Source organism: Larimichthys crocea, unplaced genomic scaffold (genome assembly GCF_000972845.2).
Source record: "Larimichthys crocea isolate SSNF unplaced genomic scaffold, L_crocea_2.0 scaffold319, whole genome shotgun sequence".
Taxonomy (NCBI): Eukaryota; Metazoa; Chordata; class Actinopteri; family Sciaenidae; genus Larimichthys; species Larimichthys crocea.
In genome coordinates, this window is record NW_020854203.1 from 61,115 (window position 1) to 84,425 (window position 23,311).

The window sequence follows — 23,311 nt, forward strand, 5'->3', positions numbered from 1 at the left end:
CAACTCGGTGATGTAACCTGTGTTAGAAGGAAAACATGGCAGAAGTTTTACTTTTGGAACCTGGGATTGACAGCTCTGCTCAGTTATGTGCTCTTGTGTAAGACAGTTACAGCCTTTACAGTATACATTGCTGTCACACTGTGGTGAAGTCAAGCTGGGTTTTTTGTTCTGTCTCCATGTCTTGTCATTTCCTGTTTTATTTTGAAAGGTAACTCTCCTCTCGTTTCAGGTCACTTGCCCTTCCCCATGTGTCACCGTTCTGATTGTCTTCCCTGATTCCCAATTGTGTCCACCTGTTCCCCATCACCTCCATGTGTTCATATAGTCTGGTCACCCTTTGTCTTGTTGCCAGTGTGTTTCATTTCATGCATCCACTACAGCGCTTGTCCAAAGGCCACAGCCATAGTAATCGTCTTCAAGCCTGTTTTCGCCTTAGCGTTGTTCCTCTCATGAGTGATTTTGCTTCATATTGTTCTTAGTTCAGCTTAGAGATTTTCTTTTGTTTTTCCTCCTCAGATTAGTGTGCCTCCAGTTTCAGGAGTGGTTTTGGTAACCCGTTCTTTTACAGTCCCCTGATTACTGTGTATTTACTGTGTAATTACAAGGTAAAAAGAAATTACAGGGTAACTAACACTGGTAAAATTATGGTAACTACAGAGTAAATACTAACTAATTGCCTTGAACTATCTCAACTATTACTAAAAAACAACTCTACATTAATGGGTAATTACTACCGGCATTATGAAGGTAACTACAGTAAAATAACACAATTACTATGTAGAAGGAGATAAATTACAACCCATTTACCTGGTAGTATAATCCAATATATCACTTGTCCATCTAGTTACTAAGTTATTGGGCTGTTTTAGCTGGTAATAACTTTGCTCATTCATTTATCATGCCTGATTTTATTTAGTACCTACCTGTAAATATGCCATCAGGGTCCTCTTGTTAATTAAACTTGCTGTAGTGTTACCAGGTAAAACATGACATGACATTTTGACCTCGCATGATGACCTGTGCCAGCTCAAGCTAATAACGGCCAATGTTGAACAAATCCTGGAGAGTCCAATGACCTTCAGAAAAAAGAACCCTCAGTGATGGTCTTCCCAAACCAACTCTCCGAGGAGAACAATAAAGGCCTGGGTCTTGGGTATGATCCTGAGAGCGATAAGCTTCACTTGATGGTGGCTGTAAACTTCTCCAAAAAGAAAATGAAACTGGGAGAAAATCTGTCAAGAGGAAGTCAGAGTGCAGGTGCCAAATTCAGTCACCAGACGAGAGCTCCTCAGTCAAGTCTCTGGGCTGTACGATCCCCTTGGTCTTGTGACACCTGTCAAGCAGAAGGGAGCCATCCTGGTGAGGAGAGCTTTTCAAGAAGCAAAGGTCAAGTACAGTCCATTAGAGGATACATGGGACACACCTTTGTCTGAGGGCCTCCGGGAAGATGCCATCTACCTCTATGAAGACTCATTGAATTCATCAGAGCCTTGGCGCCTGGCGTCTGCGGAGCCGTCTATGCTGCTTGTCTGAAGAAGCACTTCCAGAAGCACTGCAGCACCCGTGTGGAGAAATGGTACCACCTGGCCAGATAGTCCTAAGGGTCGTCCAACGCGAGAGCTATGGCTACCAAACATTCGTTGCCAATAGAATTGGGGAAATTCAAGGCAGTACGAATATCCAAGACTGGTGGTGGATCCCTGGGCCCCTCAATATAGCAGACAGTATCTCAGGGGCTCAAAAGCACAAGCTGGAACCAAGGGCCAGGGGAAAACCAAAGTGGTAGGCGGTCCCATTTAATGGCACAGTCACCGTGGCCGAGAGAAAGGACGCCTTCTGAGACCACTGTCTGGTGGCACAAGGAGGAGCTACCTTCCCCAGCACCACAACAGACCAGCTGGTCAGAATCCAGTACTTCAAAGAAGACTGCCAGGCTCTCCCACTGGTCCCCTTTGACACCTGGCTGGGAACTCTGACTCATGACATCAAAGTCACGACATCAAGGTCCTGACTTCAAAGTCACAACTTCACAGTCACACAGAAAGATGTTGTGACTTGATGTTATGACTATGAAGTCGTGACTGTGAAGTCCTACTGTAAATTTGAAGTCGAGACTTTGAAGTCTTACTGTATGATTGTTAATTCCTGACTTTGAAGTTGTGATTTTTCTTCAAAGTCACAGTCACACAGTAAGACATCAAAGTCATGGTTTCAAAGTCACGACTTCACAGTCTCACAGTAAGGCTTTCAAAGTCACTGTCATGAGTCTAGCACCATGACAGTTTTTGTGTTGTGTTTGTCTGTACTGTTTGTTCCTGTTCTGTCACTGTCTCTCTACCTTCTTGTATGTCTGTTAGCTTCCCCTCCCCCTTGCACTCTGTCACCTCTTCTGGATCTGCCTACCTCTCACTCCACACCTGCCCTGCTGCTGCAATCAAGCCACCTGGTTTCCATCAGCTCATCACCCAGTCTGCACTTAATTCCTGTCCCTATGTTCAGTCTCTGCCAGATCGTCACTCTATGTATATGCTTTGTCACAAGAGGAGTTCTAGCCAAGCTCAGCCTTTGAACCAGTACTACTCTGTTGCTAGTCGGTTCGTAATTTAAACCTATTTTCTTTTCAAACTCATGACTTAAGTCACAACTTCAAAGTCACAAATTCACAGTCACACAGTACAACTTCAAAGTCATGACTTCAAAGTGACACAATAAGACTTCAAAATCATTTCAAAGGGTTGTGATGAAGGGGAAAACGGAAAAACTTTTGAATAGATTATGTTGGGAAGAATATACATTTTAATCTCTCAGTGAGATAAGGATGGATGTAAATACATTAATGTCGTATCACAACTTCAGTCACACAGTAAGATTCCAAAGTCACGACATCAAAGTCAGGACAAAACATTTTTTATAATCTTAAGTAGTAGTTTGTACTCACCATCCACTCCCAAAACTCCTGCAATTAAATGCCAGGCTTTGTCCTTTCTTCCATTGTCCTTATAAAAAGGATGTGCTATGTCATAAATGATTTTATGTTGTTGGACCTCAACAATAAGTCTTTTGTCATCCATATCGCCGACTCTTTGATCGGCTGACCTGGTGCAAACTCACTTCGGCAGATTGGCTGAGGCATGACTCACAAGCAAACGACTGAACAAGGCACGGACGCCCTGGACATGAGCATCCCACATGTCACTGAAGATAACTACATCGTCCAGATAAATGACACAGCCATCAAGACCTGCCACTACCATGATCATCAGACGTTGAAAAGTTGCAGGTGCATTCCGTAGCCCAAAACTCATCAGACAAAGGAACCTGCCTCTACCCTTTCAGCAAGTCAAACTTGCTCACAAATTTCGCTGCTCACAAATTTCACTGGTCTATGCAGTCCTCCATTTGAGGCAATGGGAATGAATCTGATTTATCAACCAACAGACAGGGTGACGCCCAACTACCATAACTGCCATAACTTCTGTCTGTGTGGTGCACACCTATATTTTTTTTTAGTTACCACACATCACAGGGTCAGGTGCTCGAACATCCACCTCCTCCCTGTCCACCATACCTGGAGCCTGCAAAGCTGAGGACACTGTTAAGCGTGTTCGATGTTTTGCAAGTAAGGAGAACTCAAAGTCGGAAGTCTTTGCAAGAACAATAGTCAACTATTGCTCTTGCAGAAATTGAACGCAAAGGATATGCTGCAGGATATCTTGTCTGGCCCATCACAGTCAGCAGATACGAACACCCAGACTTTGAGGATGGCAAGGGCCCCACACAATCTAATCAAATGCTCAAACGGTTGACTGATCACTGGAATGGGACAGAGGTGCTGGTTTGATTGACTGACTACAGGGAGGTACAGATGGAAGAATGATGATTGTTCAGGATGTTTATGAATTCTGTGAATTTTGAGGGGTCATGGGGCCAGATTCCGAAAATGTAATCTAGAAATCTGTGGTAGAGTGAGTTGTAGCGGGCATTTGGCTAGGGCTTCTTGCTCCCACTCACTCATGTATAGGTTTGCATATGATGGGGCGAATCGCTGACCCATCGCTGTGCCGTGTGTTTGGAGGTAAAATTGATTGTTGAAGAGAAAATTGTTATCGTTGAGGCATAGTTGCATTAGGTTACGGAGTTCTGTGTCTGGGCGGTTTGTATTTGGGTCTTTATTAAAAATGGTGCGACTGGTTTGTAGTACAATTTCAGTGTTGATATTGGTGTAGAGGGTTGTCTATGTCTATTGTGAAGAGGAGTGATTGTGATTGTGGGGGTACTTGATATGGAACGTATTTTTTTCGATAAAGTGGTCTTAGATGTAGCTGGGGTGTTGGGTGGAGAGAGGTCCTAGGAAATGATCGATGTATTGTGGTAGGTGGAACTGTTGCAATCTGAAACTATAGGTCTACAGGGAGGAACTGCAAAGCGGATGGTCCAGGTGTGAGGTTCTTAATAAAAGTAGAGGGGGCATGGGTGATTGATGGTTCGAGAGTTTGTCTTGTGTCTGGGGTTGGATTGTGTTTTTTTTTTTTTTTTTTTTTTTTTTTTTTTTTTTTTTTGGTGTGTGTGTGTGCGAGTGTGTTTTTCCTCCCTTTTTCGTAGTCGTTAGTAGTGTGTTAAGTTGGGTCTTTGGCGGGTTTGAAAATTATGTTTGGGGTTTTTATTGAGTTCAGTAAGGGCCCTACGTTCCAGCCCCGACAGGTTGTCTGGAGTATCTGTGGGGGGCCAGAAACATTGTAGGGTCCTTTTTATTTTGGTTAATGAAATTTTTGGTTATGGGGTGAAGTTGGTCTGAAAGTGGTTCCCAATGAGAGGGGTGGGTGAATAATGTAGGTTTTCGGTCAGGTCTGAGTTGCAAATGATCGATGATTTTAATCCGTCTATGTAGGTCCCTTTTTTGAAGTTCCTCCCGGTTGAGGTTGGTGGGTCGTGGAATGAATGACAGGCCTCTTTCTAATAGTTTGCGTTGTGGTGTGGTGGGCATGAATAATGTTGCCAGATTAAGAATGTTGGATATGGAGGTCCAGCCTGACTCCTGAGGGGGATGTGTGGGTTGTGTATGTATGATTGACTTTGGTTAATGTAAATCTAATTGTTGCATCCAGTTTTGAAAAATTAATTGTGTTGTGGTGGGTGTCCATTGAATATTGCCTTTTTCTGTGTTGAATGTGTCATGTGGTATTTCAAAGAGTATGGGGGGAAAAGGGTGGTCATGATGTTATTGATTAGTGTTAGGTTGCTTTTTTGGATGGGGATGAGATTTGGTGAGAAGTTTATTATGGGGAAGTAAATGTCAGCGGGGCAATGATTTTAACATGAGGATTGGGTATGTTTTTTTTTTTGTTTGTTTTTTTTTCCAGGATTTTGAGGGTGGTATGAATTTATGAATTTGGGGGTTGGTATGGCCAGGGATGCGGTTTACGTTAGTCACCTAGGATGAGGATGGGTTTCCGGTGGAGGTTTTATTGATTATAGTTGGGCTAGCTAGTTGAGTGTTTAGTGTGGGAGAAGTGGGATTTGTAGAGTATTAGTTGTCGTGGAGTTGAGTTTGAGGGATAGATCTGCAATTGTCTAGGAGATGTGATTGAGAATTGGGGGTGGGGTGTAGAGATGGCGAGAGGGGAGAATCATGAGAGGTGGATGGGCGTGAAGGGGTTGAGCTAGGATTAGGGAGATGAGGTAGATCAGGGGGAGATGACGCCGTGGTTTGAAGAGGATTATGGGGTGTTACAGGTGTCTATTGTAGTTGTTGGTAACGGTCCTCAGGTGACTCTGCGGGTTAAGTGGTAGTGAGGTGGAGGTTGCAGGGGTTTGAGGTGTGTTGTCAGGCTCTATGAGGTGTTGTTTGTCTTGGTGTTTATTGGTTGGTGGGGGATTTATGGAGGGGATTAATGGAGGTCGGACGGGGCCTTTTTGGATTGGTTTAAGGGTGTTTAGGTTAGAGGGGATGGCTGTTTTATAAATTGGATATGGTGAGGGGAGAGAGGTGGACTGGAGTTTCTTAGTGTTGGTTTGGGGTGTTGTCTGGGTTCCTGTAGAATTTTGTGGGGGTTGGTCAGGTGTGGGGGAGTGGTATTGCTTTATTTCTTCTGTAATTGGTGTGCGGGGACCTAGATAGAGTGGAAAGTGCTTTAGGGGCAGCAGGTTTGGGGAGGGGAGGATATTGTTCTTTAGGGATGGTCGGTAGATTGTGAATTGTCGGTTGTGTATAATGATGTGTTGGTTGTGAGGTTATAGTTGTCGACTGTAATGGTTGTAGTAGTATTTGAGTGGCTGTTATTGTATCTGGAGTGAGTCTGTCCCCATATCTTTTCTGGGCCCAACCGGTGGCTATTTGCAGGGCTATGGGGTTGTATGAGGATTTGTCAATACCTGCTATGGTGGTTGTATAATGTTGTTGTAGGATGGAAATTGTGTTTTGCATCCAGTTTGTGGTGTTATTGTGTATTTTATTGCGTGTTTCGGTGTTGAGGGTTTAATGAAATCAGTAAGGCGGTGAACTTGTTGGAGCATTCCTGGTGGAAATGTGCCTGTGGAGAGGGCTTTGTCCATGATGTGTTTGTGGTGAATAGTTTGTATTAATTTGAAGTATTGTTTACGGCTGTTTCTGGGTCTGGGGGTGGGTGAGAGTAGAGGCATAGGTGGGGTGTCTATGAATGTTGTTGGATCTAATGGATGTTTGTGTAGGGAGGGACATAAGTGGTTTTATTGTAGTGTCTCTGGAAGTGAGTGTATGGGTGAGTGTAGGTGGGGAGCCATTTTGAGGCCTGCTCCCAGGTGTAGCCTTTGCTCTGAAAAAAGGGTGCATTGGTGTGGAGGGCTCTTACCTTGGGATGTTTTTTTGCTTGCTGTGGTGAAGGCTAGAGCAGCGTAATTAGCCTGGTGGTCTTGTGTCTCGATGGGGGATCGAACCCTGGCAGATTGTATGGTAGCTTAGCTTTTAATCCATTAGGCTGTGGGGCAGGTAAAAGTCAGAGCAGGTTTCTCGGATGAAAATCTTTTATTGTTGGGTTTGTAGTTTGGAGTCCGGGAGATGATTATTCTCTTTTATGGAGGTGGTGCAGGCCAGAATTTTGCAGGATGGTTCGATGAAGGTCTTATTTGCAGACCCTGTTTAGGGTGGGGGAAAGGGAGGTTGTGGTTGGGGTTAGGGTAAGGAGAGAGGAGGTTTGGGTTAAGGTCAACTGGGGTTGGTGTAGTGCCAGGGGTTGTTGTGAGTGTATCTGTGTCTGGTACCTGGGATGGAGCTATGCGGATATGGGAGCAAGGGTGGCCAAGGTTCTGTTTTTGATATATCTGAGGAAGCACTTGGAGTAGCCTCTGTTATGGAGTGATTTGAATAATGAAGCTATGGCACTATTGAAGTCTGTTTGTTGTGATGAAATGTGATAGAACCGGATTATTTGAGATGGTAACTGTTTTTGTTTAATAAAGCGTGTGTATCTGTGACCTTGAAGTATACTTTAGTGAATAAGTTGGTGTGTGATGTGGTGGAGGGCTGGGAAAAAAAAAACTGGTGTCAAGGAATAATACTATAGATCTCTGCCTGATCTATAGTATGTTTTAATTTTATTGCTGGGTGGTGGTCATTAAGTGTTTTAATAAATGTTTTGAAGTGGCTGATTTCATGGGTCCAGATACCAAAAATTTCGTCTTAAAACCAGAGGTAGATGAGTAGTTATGGGTGCACTTGGCCAGTGCTTCTCGCTCCCACTCGCTCATGTAGATGTTAGCGCATGATGGGGCAAACCTCTGACCCATGGCTGTCCCATGTATCTAGGTAGTTTTGATTGTTGAATTGGAAGTCATTATTGTTTAAACATATGGTTAGGAGTTGGATTATTTCCGAGTCCGGTCTATTAATATCTGGATATTTTTGGAAGATGGAGGTTACTGCTTGTATTCCGGCTGTCGTATTGATATTTGTATAAAGACTGTCTATGTCAATTGTAAATGGATAGGAATTTGTCGGGACAGCCATGGGTCGGATAGTTTCCAGAAAGTGGTACGTGTCTTATGTAGCTGGGATGTTTTGTAGATAGGGGACCGAGAAAATGTTCAATGTATTCTGAGATCTTGTAAGTGGCACTGTTGCAATCTGATACTATCGGGCGGCCAGAAGGACCTTCATAGGGAATGGTCCAGGTCTGAGGTTCCTTGTGAATTTTGGGTAGTAAATAGAAGTGTCTGGGGCATATAGATAATCCTTTTTGTTTTGATGTAATGATTTTTTTGTGATATAATGATTGGATGATATTCCGTACTGCCAATTGTGTTTGGGTCTGGGTGCTTGTTTCTTTTGATTTGCAGTGAATGGTGTCAGATAGTTGCCGGTTGGTTTCTATTATATATTGTTGTCTGTCCATTATTACGATTTTTGATCCTTTATCTGCTGGTCTTATGATGATGTTGGGGTGAGGATAGTCCTTTCCGTTCGGCCTGTCCGTAGGCCGGTAACGGCATATAAGTTTTCTATTATTTGTGAGGTGGTTGCGGGTTCCCAATTTGAGGGGGGTGTAAATGGTTTTTGTTTATGGTTAGGTTGATTATGGAAATATTCGGTTAATTTTATTCTCCGATGATATTGATGAAGGTCCCCATGAAGCTCCTCCTGGTCGAATTTGGCTGGGCGTGGAATGAAAGAGACCTTTTTCTAACAGAGTTGTTTGTTCTTTTGAGGGTTTGAAAAGTTGGGACAAGTTGAGAATATTGGAAGTTGAGCTCCAGCCCAGGTCTGGATTTGTAGTGTTTGATTCCTGTATAGGTTTATCTGTAATTATAAATTTAGTTGTCTGCACCAGTTTTCCAAGATATTTTTTGCTGTGTCCGGTTTCCAGTGAATGTTATCTTGTTCTGTTGTAAAAGTGTCATGGGAGATTTCCGTCAGAAATGGTGCATGGCTATTGTGTTATTGATGAGTTTGAGGTTGTTCTGCTGTTTTGGTGTGAGGTTGGATGAATAGTTCATTTTTGGGAAGTAATTGTCTGCATTGGGAAAAGTGACTGTAGTCTGTTTTGTATAGTGCTTTTAACTGTTTGCAGGATGCAAGTTTTGGATCTTGGTCCCGGTTATTGGTGCCTATAGATGGCATGACAGTTTTTGTTGTTGGATTTGGTGTAGTTTTTTCACAGATTTTTAGGAAGTGGTAGAGGTTGCCACTGGGGTAACCGTCGAGCTGGATCTGTGGGTTGTGATGTGGTGGTATCCGGTTGATATTGGAATCCCCAAGCACCAGGACTGGTTTTCGGCCCTTGATAACCAGTCCTGGAGCTTGCGGTTTGGTCTGCTGAGATGGTAGGTAGGTTTAAATTTGCCTGGCAGGATGGGTGTTAATGTGTTAGTGTGTGTTAACGGGGAGGGGAGTGTGGCGATGTCCTGTTTAACAGAGGCGCTGATCTCTGGGCTGGCAGGGACGGGCAGCGTGGCCCCAGAACTGTGTTTTGGGGAGGGTCAGATTGGGTAAGAGGGGTATTAGGTTGGGGGTGGGGGTCAGGGTCTGGGAAGAGGTCAGGGTTAGGGTCAGGCACCGGGGGTGGGACGTGGTTAGGTTTAGGAAGATGGCTCAGGCCCTGGGACCTGGGATGGAGAAGAGAAGCTAGGGAGAGAGCGAGCGGGAGCGAGAGATGCCAAGGTGTCAGTTTTAATGGAGCGGAGGAGACGTTTGGAATAACCTCTACTTCTGAGGCTGTGGAAGAGAGTACTGGTGGCTGTGTGGAAGTCCTGGATATCTGTATAGATATGGTAAAATCGGATGAGTTGTGATTTAATGATGCCTTTAATTGTATGTTTGGGATGGTAACTAGATTTGTGCAGTAGTGCGTGTGTGTCCGTTGGTTTGTAGTGTTTTGTGGGTTTTATTGAGTGGCCTAAAGGAAACTGTAGTATTGAGGAAATTGATATGTGTTGTACTTATTGCGTATTTTACTGTAATGGATGGGTGATGGTTATTTAAGATTTTTATGAATTCTGACAATGAGGAAATATCATGAGGCCAAATGCCAAAAATGTTGTCCAGGTATCTGAGGTAGAGGGTGGGTCGTATGGGGCATTTTTTAAGGGCTTCTTGCTCATGTAGAGGTTGGCGTAGGAGGGCACAAAACTTTGACCCATGGCTGTCCCATGGTTATTAAAAAAGAAATCGTTATTGAGACAGAGTCTGATGAGTTGTAATAGTTCCTTGTCGGGTCTGGGTGGTTTTTGAAGATGGTAGAAAATATTTGAAGGCCTAGTTAGGTGTTAATGTTTGTGTATAGGCTATCCATGTCTATTGTAAATAAGTAGGCTGAGTGGGAGACAGCCATGGGTCGGATTATATGAAGAAAGTGATAGGTATCTTTAAAGTAACTGGTGTGCTGGGTGGACAGGGGCCCTAAGAAATTATCAATATATTGAGAAATTTGGGGTTATTCATGGATCTTTGGCAGTAAATAAAAGTAACAGGGGCGTGGATTATCGGAACCAAACAGGAAGTTTTTTTGTTTGGCTGTGATGTATTTTTTTATGGTATATGGTTTATGGTTTGAATAATGTAAAATTTAGCCTGAGTGTGTGGTTGAATTGAGTTTCCAGTGTGCTAATCACTCTCACCTGGCGCTGCTCTCCTGAGCCCTCCCCACACCTCTCTCCTGTAGCCGATGCACCACGCCCCCCTCCACAGTTGTGTTTGGAAATGTAGTTTGTCCAGTCTTCACCATCTGCTGTAGCTGTTTCTCTATGGTGAGAAATTTGTGTTCAGAGAGGCAGTTGTTAAGGCCTACTGAGAGAATCACGTGTTGGAGTTGTGAGCATGGAGAGAGTTTTTTCAAAATGGCTGTTATGTGGTGAAAAGTGGCTGTCAACTTGAATCTGTGGGTCTGTAAAAGGAGGGATTCATGAAAGATCTGAGTCCCTGATAATCAGGGTCCGCTTCCTAACCTCCAGCGACCAGTCGAGTAATTTTCTGTGTGTGCGTGGATGTCTATGTGGTCCAGGGACCCTGTTTGAGTTTGAAGTGGATGGCTCAGATGTTCGGGGTTAGGGTTTTGGTCAAATGGTGTTGTTGTGAGTGTAGCTGTGTATGAGACCAGCAGTCTGTTTCACAAAGCAGGTTCAACAAACTCTGAGTCAAATCCTGAACTCTGAGTTGATCTACTCTGAGATAGGAAACTCTGAGTTTTCGGTTTCACAACAGCTCATTTGAGTTAGTTTAATCAACTCGAGTAGTTTAACCTGGAGTTAAACATGAGCTCCACAGACATATAAAGCCAGCATCAATGGAGCCCAGATTCGATGATTGAACATGGAAACTGACAGAAAGAGGGCAGCATTTTTCACCCCAATAGAATTGGAAATATTAATGACTGCATATGGAGAATATGAGCATGTCTTTAGAAAGAAGTGCAACACTGCAGCGGCTGCTAAAGAGAGGGAGAGGGCATGGGAGAGCATTGCTGCTCGGGTCAATGCGTAAGTTTAAATGTAATATTTTGCAATCACAATAACTATTGAAGGGCAAATTGCATGAATGGAGCCTATTAATTTATTTCATGTAGGTGCAATCCGGCGGGGGAGAAGCGCACTTGGCAGCAACTTAAGATGAAATATAAAAACATTGTTCAAACAGGTCAGACATCTGCATGACTTGACTCTGAACTTCTTTGATCCCTTCCATAATGCTCTTTTAACACTCAAAAATGTCTTCTTTATATTGTATTAAACAATGAAGCCTGGGGCTGGGCAGCAGCAGGAGACTCCCCTGACCTCAACTGCAGAGATTGACACAGTGAGACAGCTGTTCATGAAACTCCAGAGATTTATTGTGTGGAATTCATGTGCAACAGGTTAATTTTATGTCCTCTTTATGTATTCCCAGTTACCAGTAAAAGAAATTTATAAAATTCACCTCCTAAAAAAAATCCAGAAGACCGATAAAGAAATGCTATACCTCGACCGCCAGATTAAAAAAGCAGATTTGGAAATCCAAATACTGGAACATAAATTAAAGGTGGGTGCATGGTCACATGTCAATTATGTCAATGTTAACTATTGGAACATTAACTTAACTAGCTTTTGTATTTGTAGGAAATAAAGAAGACCAACTGAAATGTGCCTCATGTTTTTATTTGTGGTGGTGCTTTAAACTCAAAAGTGATTAGTACAAATCGTGTCTCTGACCGCTCGGCCATCCTGCATAGCTGGCAGGTGGACGGGGCCTCCACATTGGAGATTATGTGTGCAGCATCACATATGATCTTGACAGTGCAGAGAATGACAGATATTAGTTAAATTATGAGGAAGTGCTTAACACAGTGAAACTTCTTAGTCTACATGTACCTGCACATTAATGCTGTGAATGGACTTCCTATTCACATAATCAGCCTCATTATGTGAGGGAGCCGTGATGGGAATGTGCGTACCATCTATGCAGCCAATCACATTGGGAAATCCTAAAACAAATAAAAATAATAAAAATTACTAATTCAAGTCTGAGGTGGCAGCACAATGTCATAATACAGCCTGATATTAAAGGAATTCAACAGATCTCTACATCCTTCACCTGCGATCCTGTGGAACTCTTCCTTAATGGCCCTGACAGGTTTGTGTCCAGGGAAGACAACAAATATAGGTAAAAGTCTTTTCAGGGCGAGGCAGACTCTTCTGATGGCCCTGCATACAGTTGCCTTACTCAAGTGCTCAGCATCTCCGATGTTATACAAAAAACTGCCATTGGCAAAAAAACGCAGCGCCACACACAAAATCTGCTGCGATGTGAGCGCATGACTGCGACTCGTGATGTTTGAAATGTGCGGACGGATGAGGTTGTGTATGTAAATTATAGACTGTGAAGTAAAACGGTACCGCTCAAAAAGAAAATTGTCCGGGAGGGCTGAAATATCTATGCGTGGTCTGAGTACTCTCTGCCGACAGATATGTAATTCCCTGCGCAGGATTGCTGCACCTTCGTCCACAGGATCGTGATCAAAAGGACACGCCATGTTCAAAAAGTTGACACCAAACGTTGCCTTCTGGAACTAGAGGACGTTCTGACAGCGCAGGAATGAGGAAATCAAATTAAGTATGTGGCTCTGAAAGTGGGCGGAGACAGAGAGAAACTCAGGGTTTCTTCAGGAAAACCTGGTCCCAACCAGGTTAGATTCACGGAGTCTGTTACTATGGCAACTGAGCTTGAGGTTAAGTTACCTCACTTTGTGAAACAGGTTAGAGTTAACCCTCTCTCTCGGGTTTGACTGACCCTCCTTTGTGAAACGGAAAACTCTGAGTTTCCGTGATTCCAGGGTTAACAGACTCTGAGTTTTCAATAAACCTGCTTTGTGAAACGGACCTCTGGTCTAAAGCGTGCACTACAGTAAATACCTGCATAACAAAGGGCTTCCAAAACGCTTGTCTCTGCAGCTCTATGTCGCGCAACAACAACAACAAGCCCTCCCCTCCAAATAAACTCTTGCTTGTATCGGCAGGTCTGACACACAGGCCTGGCAGCCCCGGTGAACCGAACCGTTTTTTGTAACTTTTTTAAGGGTTAGTTTGTTGTTTACATGTAGATGAGCGAGGGAGAGGCACGAGCACAAGAGAAGAGACGCTCCTGTAATTATGCAAAGACTAATGGTGGCCATAGATTAATGCGCCAATCGAACAGCTGATTGCACCAATGCCGGCCGGCATTAGCGCAATCAGCTGTTCCCTGGAGTAAACAAAGGCAGCTGTCCAGGTGGAAGCGGCATTTAAAAAACAACAACAAGAAAAACCATGAGAAAAACACGACAAAAGCACAAAACTCTCTAAATTGCTAGAGAGATCAGGGGCCTCATGTACAAAGCATGCGTACGCACAAAAAAGTGGCGTCCTTTCCCACGCTCACGTTCAAATGTATCAAACGTGAAACAATCGTAAAAATGTGCCAACTTCATAGCTGTCGTACGCACGTTTCTACAGCTATTGTTCCTTTGGCGACACTTAGAGGTGAAGCTGGGAAACTGTTAATAATGTGAAAACAAGTAGTCATCAGAGTGATGTGCACATCAGAGACACACTTATGAACAATTAACACACCCACGTGTTTGCAATTATATGGGTGGATTTGAAAGCATGTGTAATGTGATTAAGAAAATGGTATTAACAATGGCAGCGTTAGCGTTGTTAGAGGACCTTGCAAACGTAAGCGATTTAAGGAACGCAAGGATTTACTTGCAAACCATGATAATTGGGTCATAAGCTGATTTCGGTTACCAAGGCCAGTGTTACTGGAATTGTGCGCAGAGCTGTGGCCGGCCCGAGAGCGCAACGGGGGCCGGCGAGTAGCCCGGGATTGTGCTGAACACGCTGGGGTTCCTGGCAACAGGGGAATTCCAGCAGGAGCTGTTTATCTAAGTAGGAAACATTTTAATTCCATCAATGTTCAAATCATATGTGATGCGCGAATGCAGCTAACTAACATCGTGGCAAGGTGGTCTGGTCCCCCTGATTGTCTCCCTGTGTTCAGTATTCTTGTCAGTAAAAGCGGGCGTAAAATGTCAGCCACAGCGCCACACCTGTCCACACCTGTGTGTGCGCTGCTCAGATCCCACGGCATTTACAGCCTCACACACACGCTACCACTCACGTATTTTTTTGGTCATATTTATCCCTGCTGACAGGAACCAAACAGAATCTCCACTTCATTCACTAGAATCTTTAGCTTAGACTCTGAAATTTATTTTCTTTCCTTTGTTCATCGCGTTATCTGATATGGCGAAGAGGTGAATCTCAGGATTAATGGTGATATTTTTTTTTATCGCCCGATAAGAGTCTCACGTTAACGCAGCACGTAAACGCCGATAACCGCCCACCACTAGTAAAGACAGAACAGCCTAGATGTTGTTGATTTGGTGAACGGTGACATGTTAGATATACACACCTAAAATTTAATTTTAATTCATGAACGCGCTCAAATCATACGGCTACTGTATAGTATGCAGTAGTCAAACCAGCTGCATTTTCCGCTCTGTGATCTGTGACACTGGGAAACCAAAAAGCCCAAAGTGCAAACAAAAGGTTGAGCAACGAGAATGCTAATGAGGTGTGTAAGTTACGTCATCTCCAGGTAGAACAACTGTAAAAAAGTTCTGTGAGAGAAGCGCCATCTCCTGGTCACACCCTGTAATTACATGAATGGGTGGCGTTACAGTAAAAAATAGACACGCCCAGGAGAAGGAGAGGGGTCACTCCGGCCACAGAACTCGGCAGGCAGTTGGCTGGAAGTCAGCTGGAAGACGGCTGCCATTCAGCTGGCTTTCAGCTTGAACGGGAACTTTTGAGTTGCTACTACTGTAGAAAGGACCGAAAAACTGCAGAGCCTACCTTCCAGCTGTCTACCTTCCCTCTCCCATCTGATCACCTCACCTCACACATCCAAGAGGGTAGCTGATGGCTTAGCACGTACAACCTGTTTTAAAGCCCTACGGAGATCTGAATCATTAACATGTTCAACAAACTGATCTCTCAATAGAATGGTGGAGTTAAGTATAGCCTGAGGAGCATTTCTCATGATATTTTCCATAAGCTCAAATAAAGCATGGGAGTAGTCTTGCAAAGACAACAATGCGACAACGCAACTCTGGGACTTTCACCCAGAGAATACCACACTGAAAACAGGTTTTTATGTTTCAAGAAAATGGAGCAGAGAGGTGAATTTCTAGTTAAACAAAAAAAAGTGACAGGATCAGGGAGGCCTACAGGAGTGGGGGAGTGAAGGGGGGAGGGACCACCACCAGGTACCCGGAAAAAGGGTGGACTTCTAGGATACTGATCTGGTCAGGTAAGTAGCTGGGGGTGTTGTTAATCATTTTCATCTGTTTTGGTGTTAATAAAATTAACAACAGGTACACTAGAGGGGCAACAGGTGGAGGCCACTGACATTTTTTTTCCCTGCTCATCTTTTCTGACCAATTTCTCATCAGTTTTTCATTTGGCTAGAGTCAGTATCACTACGGGTAGCATGGTGCGGCACCTGGACCCTACAGAGGTTGCACAGGTAGTCCATATGGGCCATTGCCAGAAGGTTTGCTGTGTCTCCCAGCACACTCTCAAGAGCATGGAGGAGATTCCAGGAGATGGAGATGGTTAATCTAGGAGAGCTGGACAGGGCAGTAGAAGGTCTTTAACCCATCAGCAGGACCAGTATCTGCTCCTTTGTGCAAGGAGGAACAGGATGATCACTGCCAGAGCCCTACAAAAGACCTACAGGAGGCCACTGGTGTGAATGTCTCTGACCAAACAATCAGAAACAGACTTCATTAGGGTGGCCTGAGGTCCCGATTTCACAGATGACAACAGTTTCAACCTGAGCACATGTGATAGATGTGAATGGGTCTGGAGACGCCATGGAGATCGTTTTGCTGCCTGGGAGGTATATCTCTGGAAGGACGCACAGACCTCTACAGGTTAGACAATGGCACCCTGACTGCTTTTAGGTATCAAAATGAAATCCTTTGATACCATTGACTGGCCCCTATGCTCTACTGACCTAAATCCAATAGAACACCTCTTGGTCGTTATGTTTCGGTCCATCCAATGGTGCCAGATTACACCTCAGACTATCCAGGAGCTCAGTGATGCCCTGGTCCAGATCTGGGAGGAGATCCCCCAGGACACCATCCGCTCTACCCATCACAATGGTCAGGCACCATCATATCTTAAAGAGCTCATATTATCTTATTACCCCCACTAAGAACACTGTGCTCCCAAAATGCAGGGTTCCTTGTGCTTCCTATAGTCTCCAAAAGCAGCCTCTTCCCTGGAACAAGCTCCCATTTTGGGTTCATGAGGCAGACGCCCTCAACAATTTTAAGAGTAGGCTTAAGACTTTTCTTTTTGATAGAGCTTATAGTTAGGGCTAGTTCAGGTCATCCCTTAGTTATAGCTTAGCTATAGGATTAGACTGCTGGGAGGCAAATGCTGCACTGAGCTGTTGTCTTCCTATCTTTTTCTCCATCTGCACTCATTCATGTCCCATTAATACATGTTACTAACTTAGATTCTTATAACTGAATTAATGTAATTACTAGGGCTGTCAATCGATTAAAAAAAATTAACTAATTAATCGCAAAAAATTCTGTAATTAATCGCGATTAATCTATCAATAAATGTATCAATAAATTAAATGCATTTTTCTGAGACTGAAGCTTATAATGAATATTTATTTATGTAAAATGATTCAATTAATGTAGAATAAACACAGAGAAAGTATATTTAAATTCATTCATTTTATTGGCTTAAGGTGCACATATGCACAGTGCAAATAGAAAAAAGCCAGAATGAGGAAATATACTGACGAGTGCCACACTCCTGTAGTGTAGACTGGCGAGGTCCCGTGGAGGTAATTTCAGCAGGGTGTTTTGCTTTGAGGTGATATGTTAAAGTCGTGAAACTTCTGTGGAATTTAAATTCGGATTTGCAAACTGTGCAAATTACCTTGTTTTTGTTCAACGAGCCGTCGGGCAACTTTTTAAAATGAAATGTTCCCCCTAAAAGTCCTTATCCATCTTTCCGCCATAGACTCTCCTTTAGTTAGGATAGATTATAGACATATATACAGACTCTCCTTTAGTTAGGATAGATCTTTTTTTTTTACAGTGTACTGTACAAGGGAGTACTGTACAAAATGCGCGTAAAAAGGTGTATAAAAGTGTGTGGTTAGGGGGTTTACGGCCTTAAAACGTATAATAATTGTAAAACTTACTTCGCGGATTTCGTTTATTGCGGGTTATTTTTAGAACGTATCCCCCGTGATAAACAAGGGACCACTGTATACATAGATGCCGCATTGAGCACGTTGGTCCGTTGCTGCGATACGTTACCGTGTCCGCCATATTGGATGTGGCAGATCTGCCCGTAAACTAATACAAGCAGGGCCGGTTTTAGCTGTGGGCAATGTGGGCGACCGCCCAGGGAGCAGTCTCCGTGAGGGCTTTAAGTTAATGCCTCTTATACACCCATTAACACACACACTAATATATCTGGGAAACAAAGCTGTACTGTAATTTTTTTTAACGCGTTAATTCTTTAAAGTTAATCGACAAAATTAACGCGTTAATTTTGACAGCACTAGTAATTACCTAAACCCACTGGTTAGTTATTTACTGGGGCACCTAACTGGAGACAATGGCTATATCTCATTCAGTAAGAATATCCCCTTTCTAGGCTGAAGTGGGTGATCTAAATGTGAAACAGTCAAGTTTTCTTTTACACTTTAGTGAGGCAGAGCTTGTGGGTGAAGACAATGTTCTGGGAGCATTCCACTGGTTTCTGGAGGGTTGCCAGTACCCTGGTTGCCTTTCTGCTGGAATCGGTATCCACCACCAGTAACTGTGAGAGGATGAGGGCAGTGACTAGTCAGTGATTTCTACAGCAAAGGAATAAACACATGGGTATGGAAAGCCGTTTGAGCATTTATTCAATATCCTTGATATCGGACTTAAGGTCCATGTGTAACGGTGTAGATCTATGCCTGTTAAATTATGACAGAAAAAGGTGCAACACCGCCTTTTACTGGCGCAGTGGTTGGTGTGGGTACTGCACAGAGAAAAGAGGACTCCACTGTGGTAAGACGTCCTCTTGCATGGTCCGGGATTATTAATTATTTCCTTTAATGTTCCAGATGTTTATACTCTATATGTAAAATGATGTTAGAGACTTGTTAATGTTGCTAAACTAGCTTAAATATTTTCCCTCGTGTCAGGTGTTATTACCCCAAGACTGTGATGCTTTCCCTCACCACTGTGCTGCTGTATGCTGTGTTGCAGGTAATATGTTGTGCACTTTTTATGTAACTTTTCATGATGTTTTTGTATACAAGTCTGTGAGCAGCCCTTTCATTGTTCAGATAAATGGCTCACATTTGTTATCTATCTCTGAATGTAATGTTATGGAGCTACTTGTGATTTTTATACTTACCTCAAGGTAAATGTTAAATGTGTTCTTAAAAGACATTCTATGTCACACAATGGTTATGTGGGGATTTTTTTTATGTATGATTTATGGAATAACAATATACACTATACGATCACACTAGGATGTTATTTTTATTTTATATGAACAGGTTTCGGCATTTTATTTTACTGTTAAATGATGCACAGAGAAAAGAGGACTCCACTGTGGTATTATTATCCCGAGACTGTGATGCTTTTCCTCACCACTGTGCTGCTGTATGCTGTGTTGCAGGAAAGAGCTGTAATAAAACACACCATAATCCACCTGGTCGTCGTCTGTGGTCTGTAGAAGCGACAGTAGTGTGGAGCTGCATCTCACAGATAGCTGTGACCCGTCACACATGTACTAGTAAGCTTTTTGTCCTCACTAGTAAGACGAATTTGCGCATAAGTAGAACTACTAGGGCACACTAGTAGAACGACTGTGTCTTACTAGTAACGTTTTTATACTACTAGTGCCACTTTTGGCCTGCTAGTGTGCATTTAAACCCTACTTGTAAACTACTGTGCTGCACTAGTAACACTACTATGCCCTACTAGTAGGCATGTGTCACGCACTAGCCTCCTGGACCCTACTAGTAGCACCAAAATGCCTACTAGTAGCACTAGTAAGGCATTTTTGACCTCACTAGTACTACTAGTAAGTACAAAAATGTCCACTAGTAGTACTAGTAAGGTATATTTTACCTTATTAGTACTACTAGTAACAGCGAAAATGCCCACTTGTAGTACTAGTGAGAGCCAAAATGTCCACTAGTAGCACTAGTAAGATGTTTTTGACATTACTAGTACTACTAGTGAGGTGCAAAATGTCTACTAGTAATACTAGTACGTCTCCTTTGACATCACTAGTACTACTAGTGGACATTGTGGCTCTCACTAATACTACTAATGGGCATTCTTGCTGTTACTAGTAGTACTAGTAAGGCCCAAATTGTCTACTAGTACTACTAGTAAGAGCCACAGCAACCACTAGTAGCACTAGTTGGGTTATTTTGGACCTTACTAGTAATACTAGTAAGGGCAGAAGTGTCCACTAGTAGTACTAGTAAGGTGTTTTATGTTATGTTATTATGATGATGATATCAACAATGTCAGATATCCGATGTCCTGGATATGCATATCCGTGATATCCGAGATATCCCCAATATCCAGGATATCCGTGATATCTTTGATATCCGTGATATCTGTGCCACTTTTGGCCTGCTAGTGCGCATTTAAACCCTACTTGTAAACTACTGTGCTGCACTAGTAACACTACTATGCCCTACTAGTAGGCATGTGTCACGCACTAGCCTCCTGGACCCTACTAGTAGCACCAAAATGCCCACTAGTAGCAATAGTAAGGCATTTTTGACCTCACTAGTACTACTAGTAAGTACAAAAATGTCCACTAGTAGTACTAGTAAGGTATATTTTACCTTATTAGTACTACTAGTAACAGCGAAAATGCCCACTTGTAGTACTAGTGAGAGCCAAAATGTCCACTAGTAGCACTAGTAAGATGTTTTTGACATTACTAGTACTACTAGTGAGGTGCAAAATGTCTACTAGTAATACTAGTACGTCTCCTTTGACATCACTAGTACTACTAGTGGACATTGTGGCTCTCACTAATACTACTAATGGGCATTCTTGCTGTTACTAGTAGTACTAGTAAGGCCCAAATTGTCTACTAGTACTACTAGTAAGAGCCACAGCAACCACTAGTAGCACTAGTTGGGTTATTTTGGACCTTACTAGTAATACTAGTAAGGGCAGAAGTGTCCACTAGTAGTACTAGTAAGGTGTTTTATGTTATGTTATTATGATGATGATATCAACGATGTCAGATATCCAATGTCCTGGATATGCATATCCGAGATATCCCCAATATCCAGGATATCCTTGATATCCGTGATATCTGTGATATCCTGTGATATCCTTGATATCCGTGATATCTGTGATATCCTTGATATCCGTGATACCACTGTGCACTAGTTGACATCTGCATGCTACTAGTACTACTAGTGAGGCGGTAGATGTTAACTAGTAGAATTTAATAGTGTCACTAGTAGTACTAGTAGCGCACAGTTGTCAACTAGTGCACAGTTTTGCTTCACTAGTAAGACCTAGCTGTCCTACTAGTATGCAAAGTTGTCCTACTAGTGCGCAGAAATGTCTTACATGTTACAGAAATGTCTTACTAGTTAAATGAAGTTGCTCACTAGTAGTGTGCAATTGCGTACTAGTAGCACGCTAGTTGTGCACTAGTAGTGTATTGTGTCATACTAGTACAGCCAAACTCCTTACATGTTGGGTTCGGAGGCTCACTAGTAATAGTATTTTGGTGCTACTAGTAGGGTCCAGGAGGCTTCTAGTGTGTGACACATGCCTACTAGTAGGGTGTAGTAGTGTTACTAGTGCAGTTTACAAGTAGTTCGATTGCACACTCGTAGGCCAAAAGTGGCACTAGTAGTGTAAAAAACGTTACTCGTAAGACACAGTCGTTCTACTAGTGTGCCCTAGTAGTTCTACTAGTGCGCAAAATCGTATTACTAGTGTGGACAAAAAGCTTACTAGTACATGGACCTTAAGTCCAATATCAAGGATATTGAATAAATGCTCAAACGGCTTCCCATACACAGGAGCTCCGGGGTTGACTATTGTGATGCCATGGCCTTTATGTGATTGCACTGTAGCCCCGTATAGATGACACCCTATAAGTAAAATAGAAGTAAAGCATAATAAAATTACGGAGGCCGAGAACGGCCATGGATTTTTCTTTTTTTTTATGCACTGTTATCTTGTTATAACAACTTATTATCTCTTTATCTTGAGATAACAAAGATTGTTTTCTCAAGATAACAAATTAATTCATTTGGTTATTTTGACATAACAAATATCGTTTTCTTGTGATAACGGATTAATTATTTCGTTATCTTGATATGACAGAAAGATTTTTGTTTTTGTGGGATAGTCTGATGATTGTGTGCTGATTAATGTGATCCTCCTGATTTCAGCCTACAAGAGCTGCCACTGTCTGGTCCAGGTGTGCCCTAGGAAGGTGAAAATGGCAGATCACATTATTGATCAACGCATCAGGATGTACTTCAATCAAGATCTAACACAGGCAGAAACTGCATTGTGCCTTTCTGTTAGAGATGGCATTCAGATTAGTCCTCGTCATTTAAGGAGAAGACTAGCCCGGTTACAGCTTCACTGGCGATGGTTAAGTGATCCTGCTGAGATTGTTAACTTCATTAGCAACCAGATAAGAGGACTGGGTCATCTTTATGGTTACTGAATGATGCACGAGAAGTGCAGATTGGCTGGACTGTGCCTTTCTTGAGACATAGTTCAGGATGTTCAGTCACATCTTGACCCAGAGGGCATACAGCAACGGAGAGTAACAAGACTTCGGAGAAGATCTTATAGTGTCCCAGGGCCCAATTATTTACGGCATATGGACTCCTATGACAAGCTAACCCCTTTCGGCATTGGAATAAATGGATGCATTGATGGGTTTTCGCGTCATATAATCTGGATGTAAGCAAACTGTTCCAATAGTAAGTCATCGCAGCATACTTCATAAATGCAGTCACAGAACTTGGGGGTGTCCAAAGATAATCCAATCAGATTTGGGAACTGAAAATGTTTATGTTAACAGGCTGCAACACTTCTTCCGAGAAGATGAGACTGGCGTTGTGCATGGGCCGTGTGGTAACCGTGAAGACAACCTGGTCCTCTTATCTGGTTGCTAATGAAGTTAACAATCTCAGCAGGGTCACTTAACTGTCGCCTGTGAAGTTGTAATTGGGCTAGTCTTCTCCTTAAATGACGAGGACTAATCTAAACAGAAAGGCAAATCAGGACAATCACATTAACCAGCGTGCAATCATCAGACTTGAAAATTATTCCATGAAAACAAAAGTTTTTCTGTTATATCCAAATAACGAGATAATTCATTCGATATCAATAAGTTGTTATCATGAGATAACAGTGTATTAAAAAAAAGAAAAATCCATGGCTGTTCTCGGCTTCCGTATAAAATATCTAGATCGCCAAAAATAAAGGTTTGACCATGACAGCCATGCACCAGGATTTACAGTCACTGACCTTTAGTAACTTTTATACTGCAAGAAAATATTGGCTTTTTAAAAAAAAAAAAAAAAAATTAGGTCTCCTTTTTAGGTTTTAGGTTGTTTTATTTTACCTTTTGTGGTGTTTTAGTCGGAAATGTACAAATTGTACACAGGTGAAGTTAAGTTACCCTTTTTAAACTGAAATTGTAAACTTAACAAAAAAATGCTCCACAAGTTGATCCATAATATTTAAAATAACACACAGAACCACCAGAGAACAGA

At 42.6% G+C, this 23,311-nt stretch overlaps 1 protein-coding gene across 1 annotated transcript; it reads right to left on the reverse strand.

Annotated features, from left to right (window-relative positions):
* Positions 1–11,981: 11,981 nt before the first annotated feature.
* Positions 11,982–13,315, reverse strand: LOC113744934 (putative nuclease HARBI1). Its single transcript, XM_027276127.1, has 3 exons — positions 12,536–13,315; positions 12,313–12,425; positions 11,982–12,230 (listed from the first exon to the last, which is right to left on the reverse strand). The coding sequence occupies exons 1-3, from the start codon at positions 12,972–12,974 to the stop codon at positions 12,090–12,092; spliced, it is 693 nt and encodes a 230-aa protein (XP_027131928.1). The 5' UTR covers positions 12,975–13,315; the 3' UTR covers positions 11,982–12,089.
* Between the last annotated feature and the right edge of the window lie 9,996 nt (positions 13,316–23,311).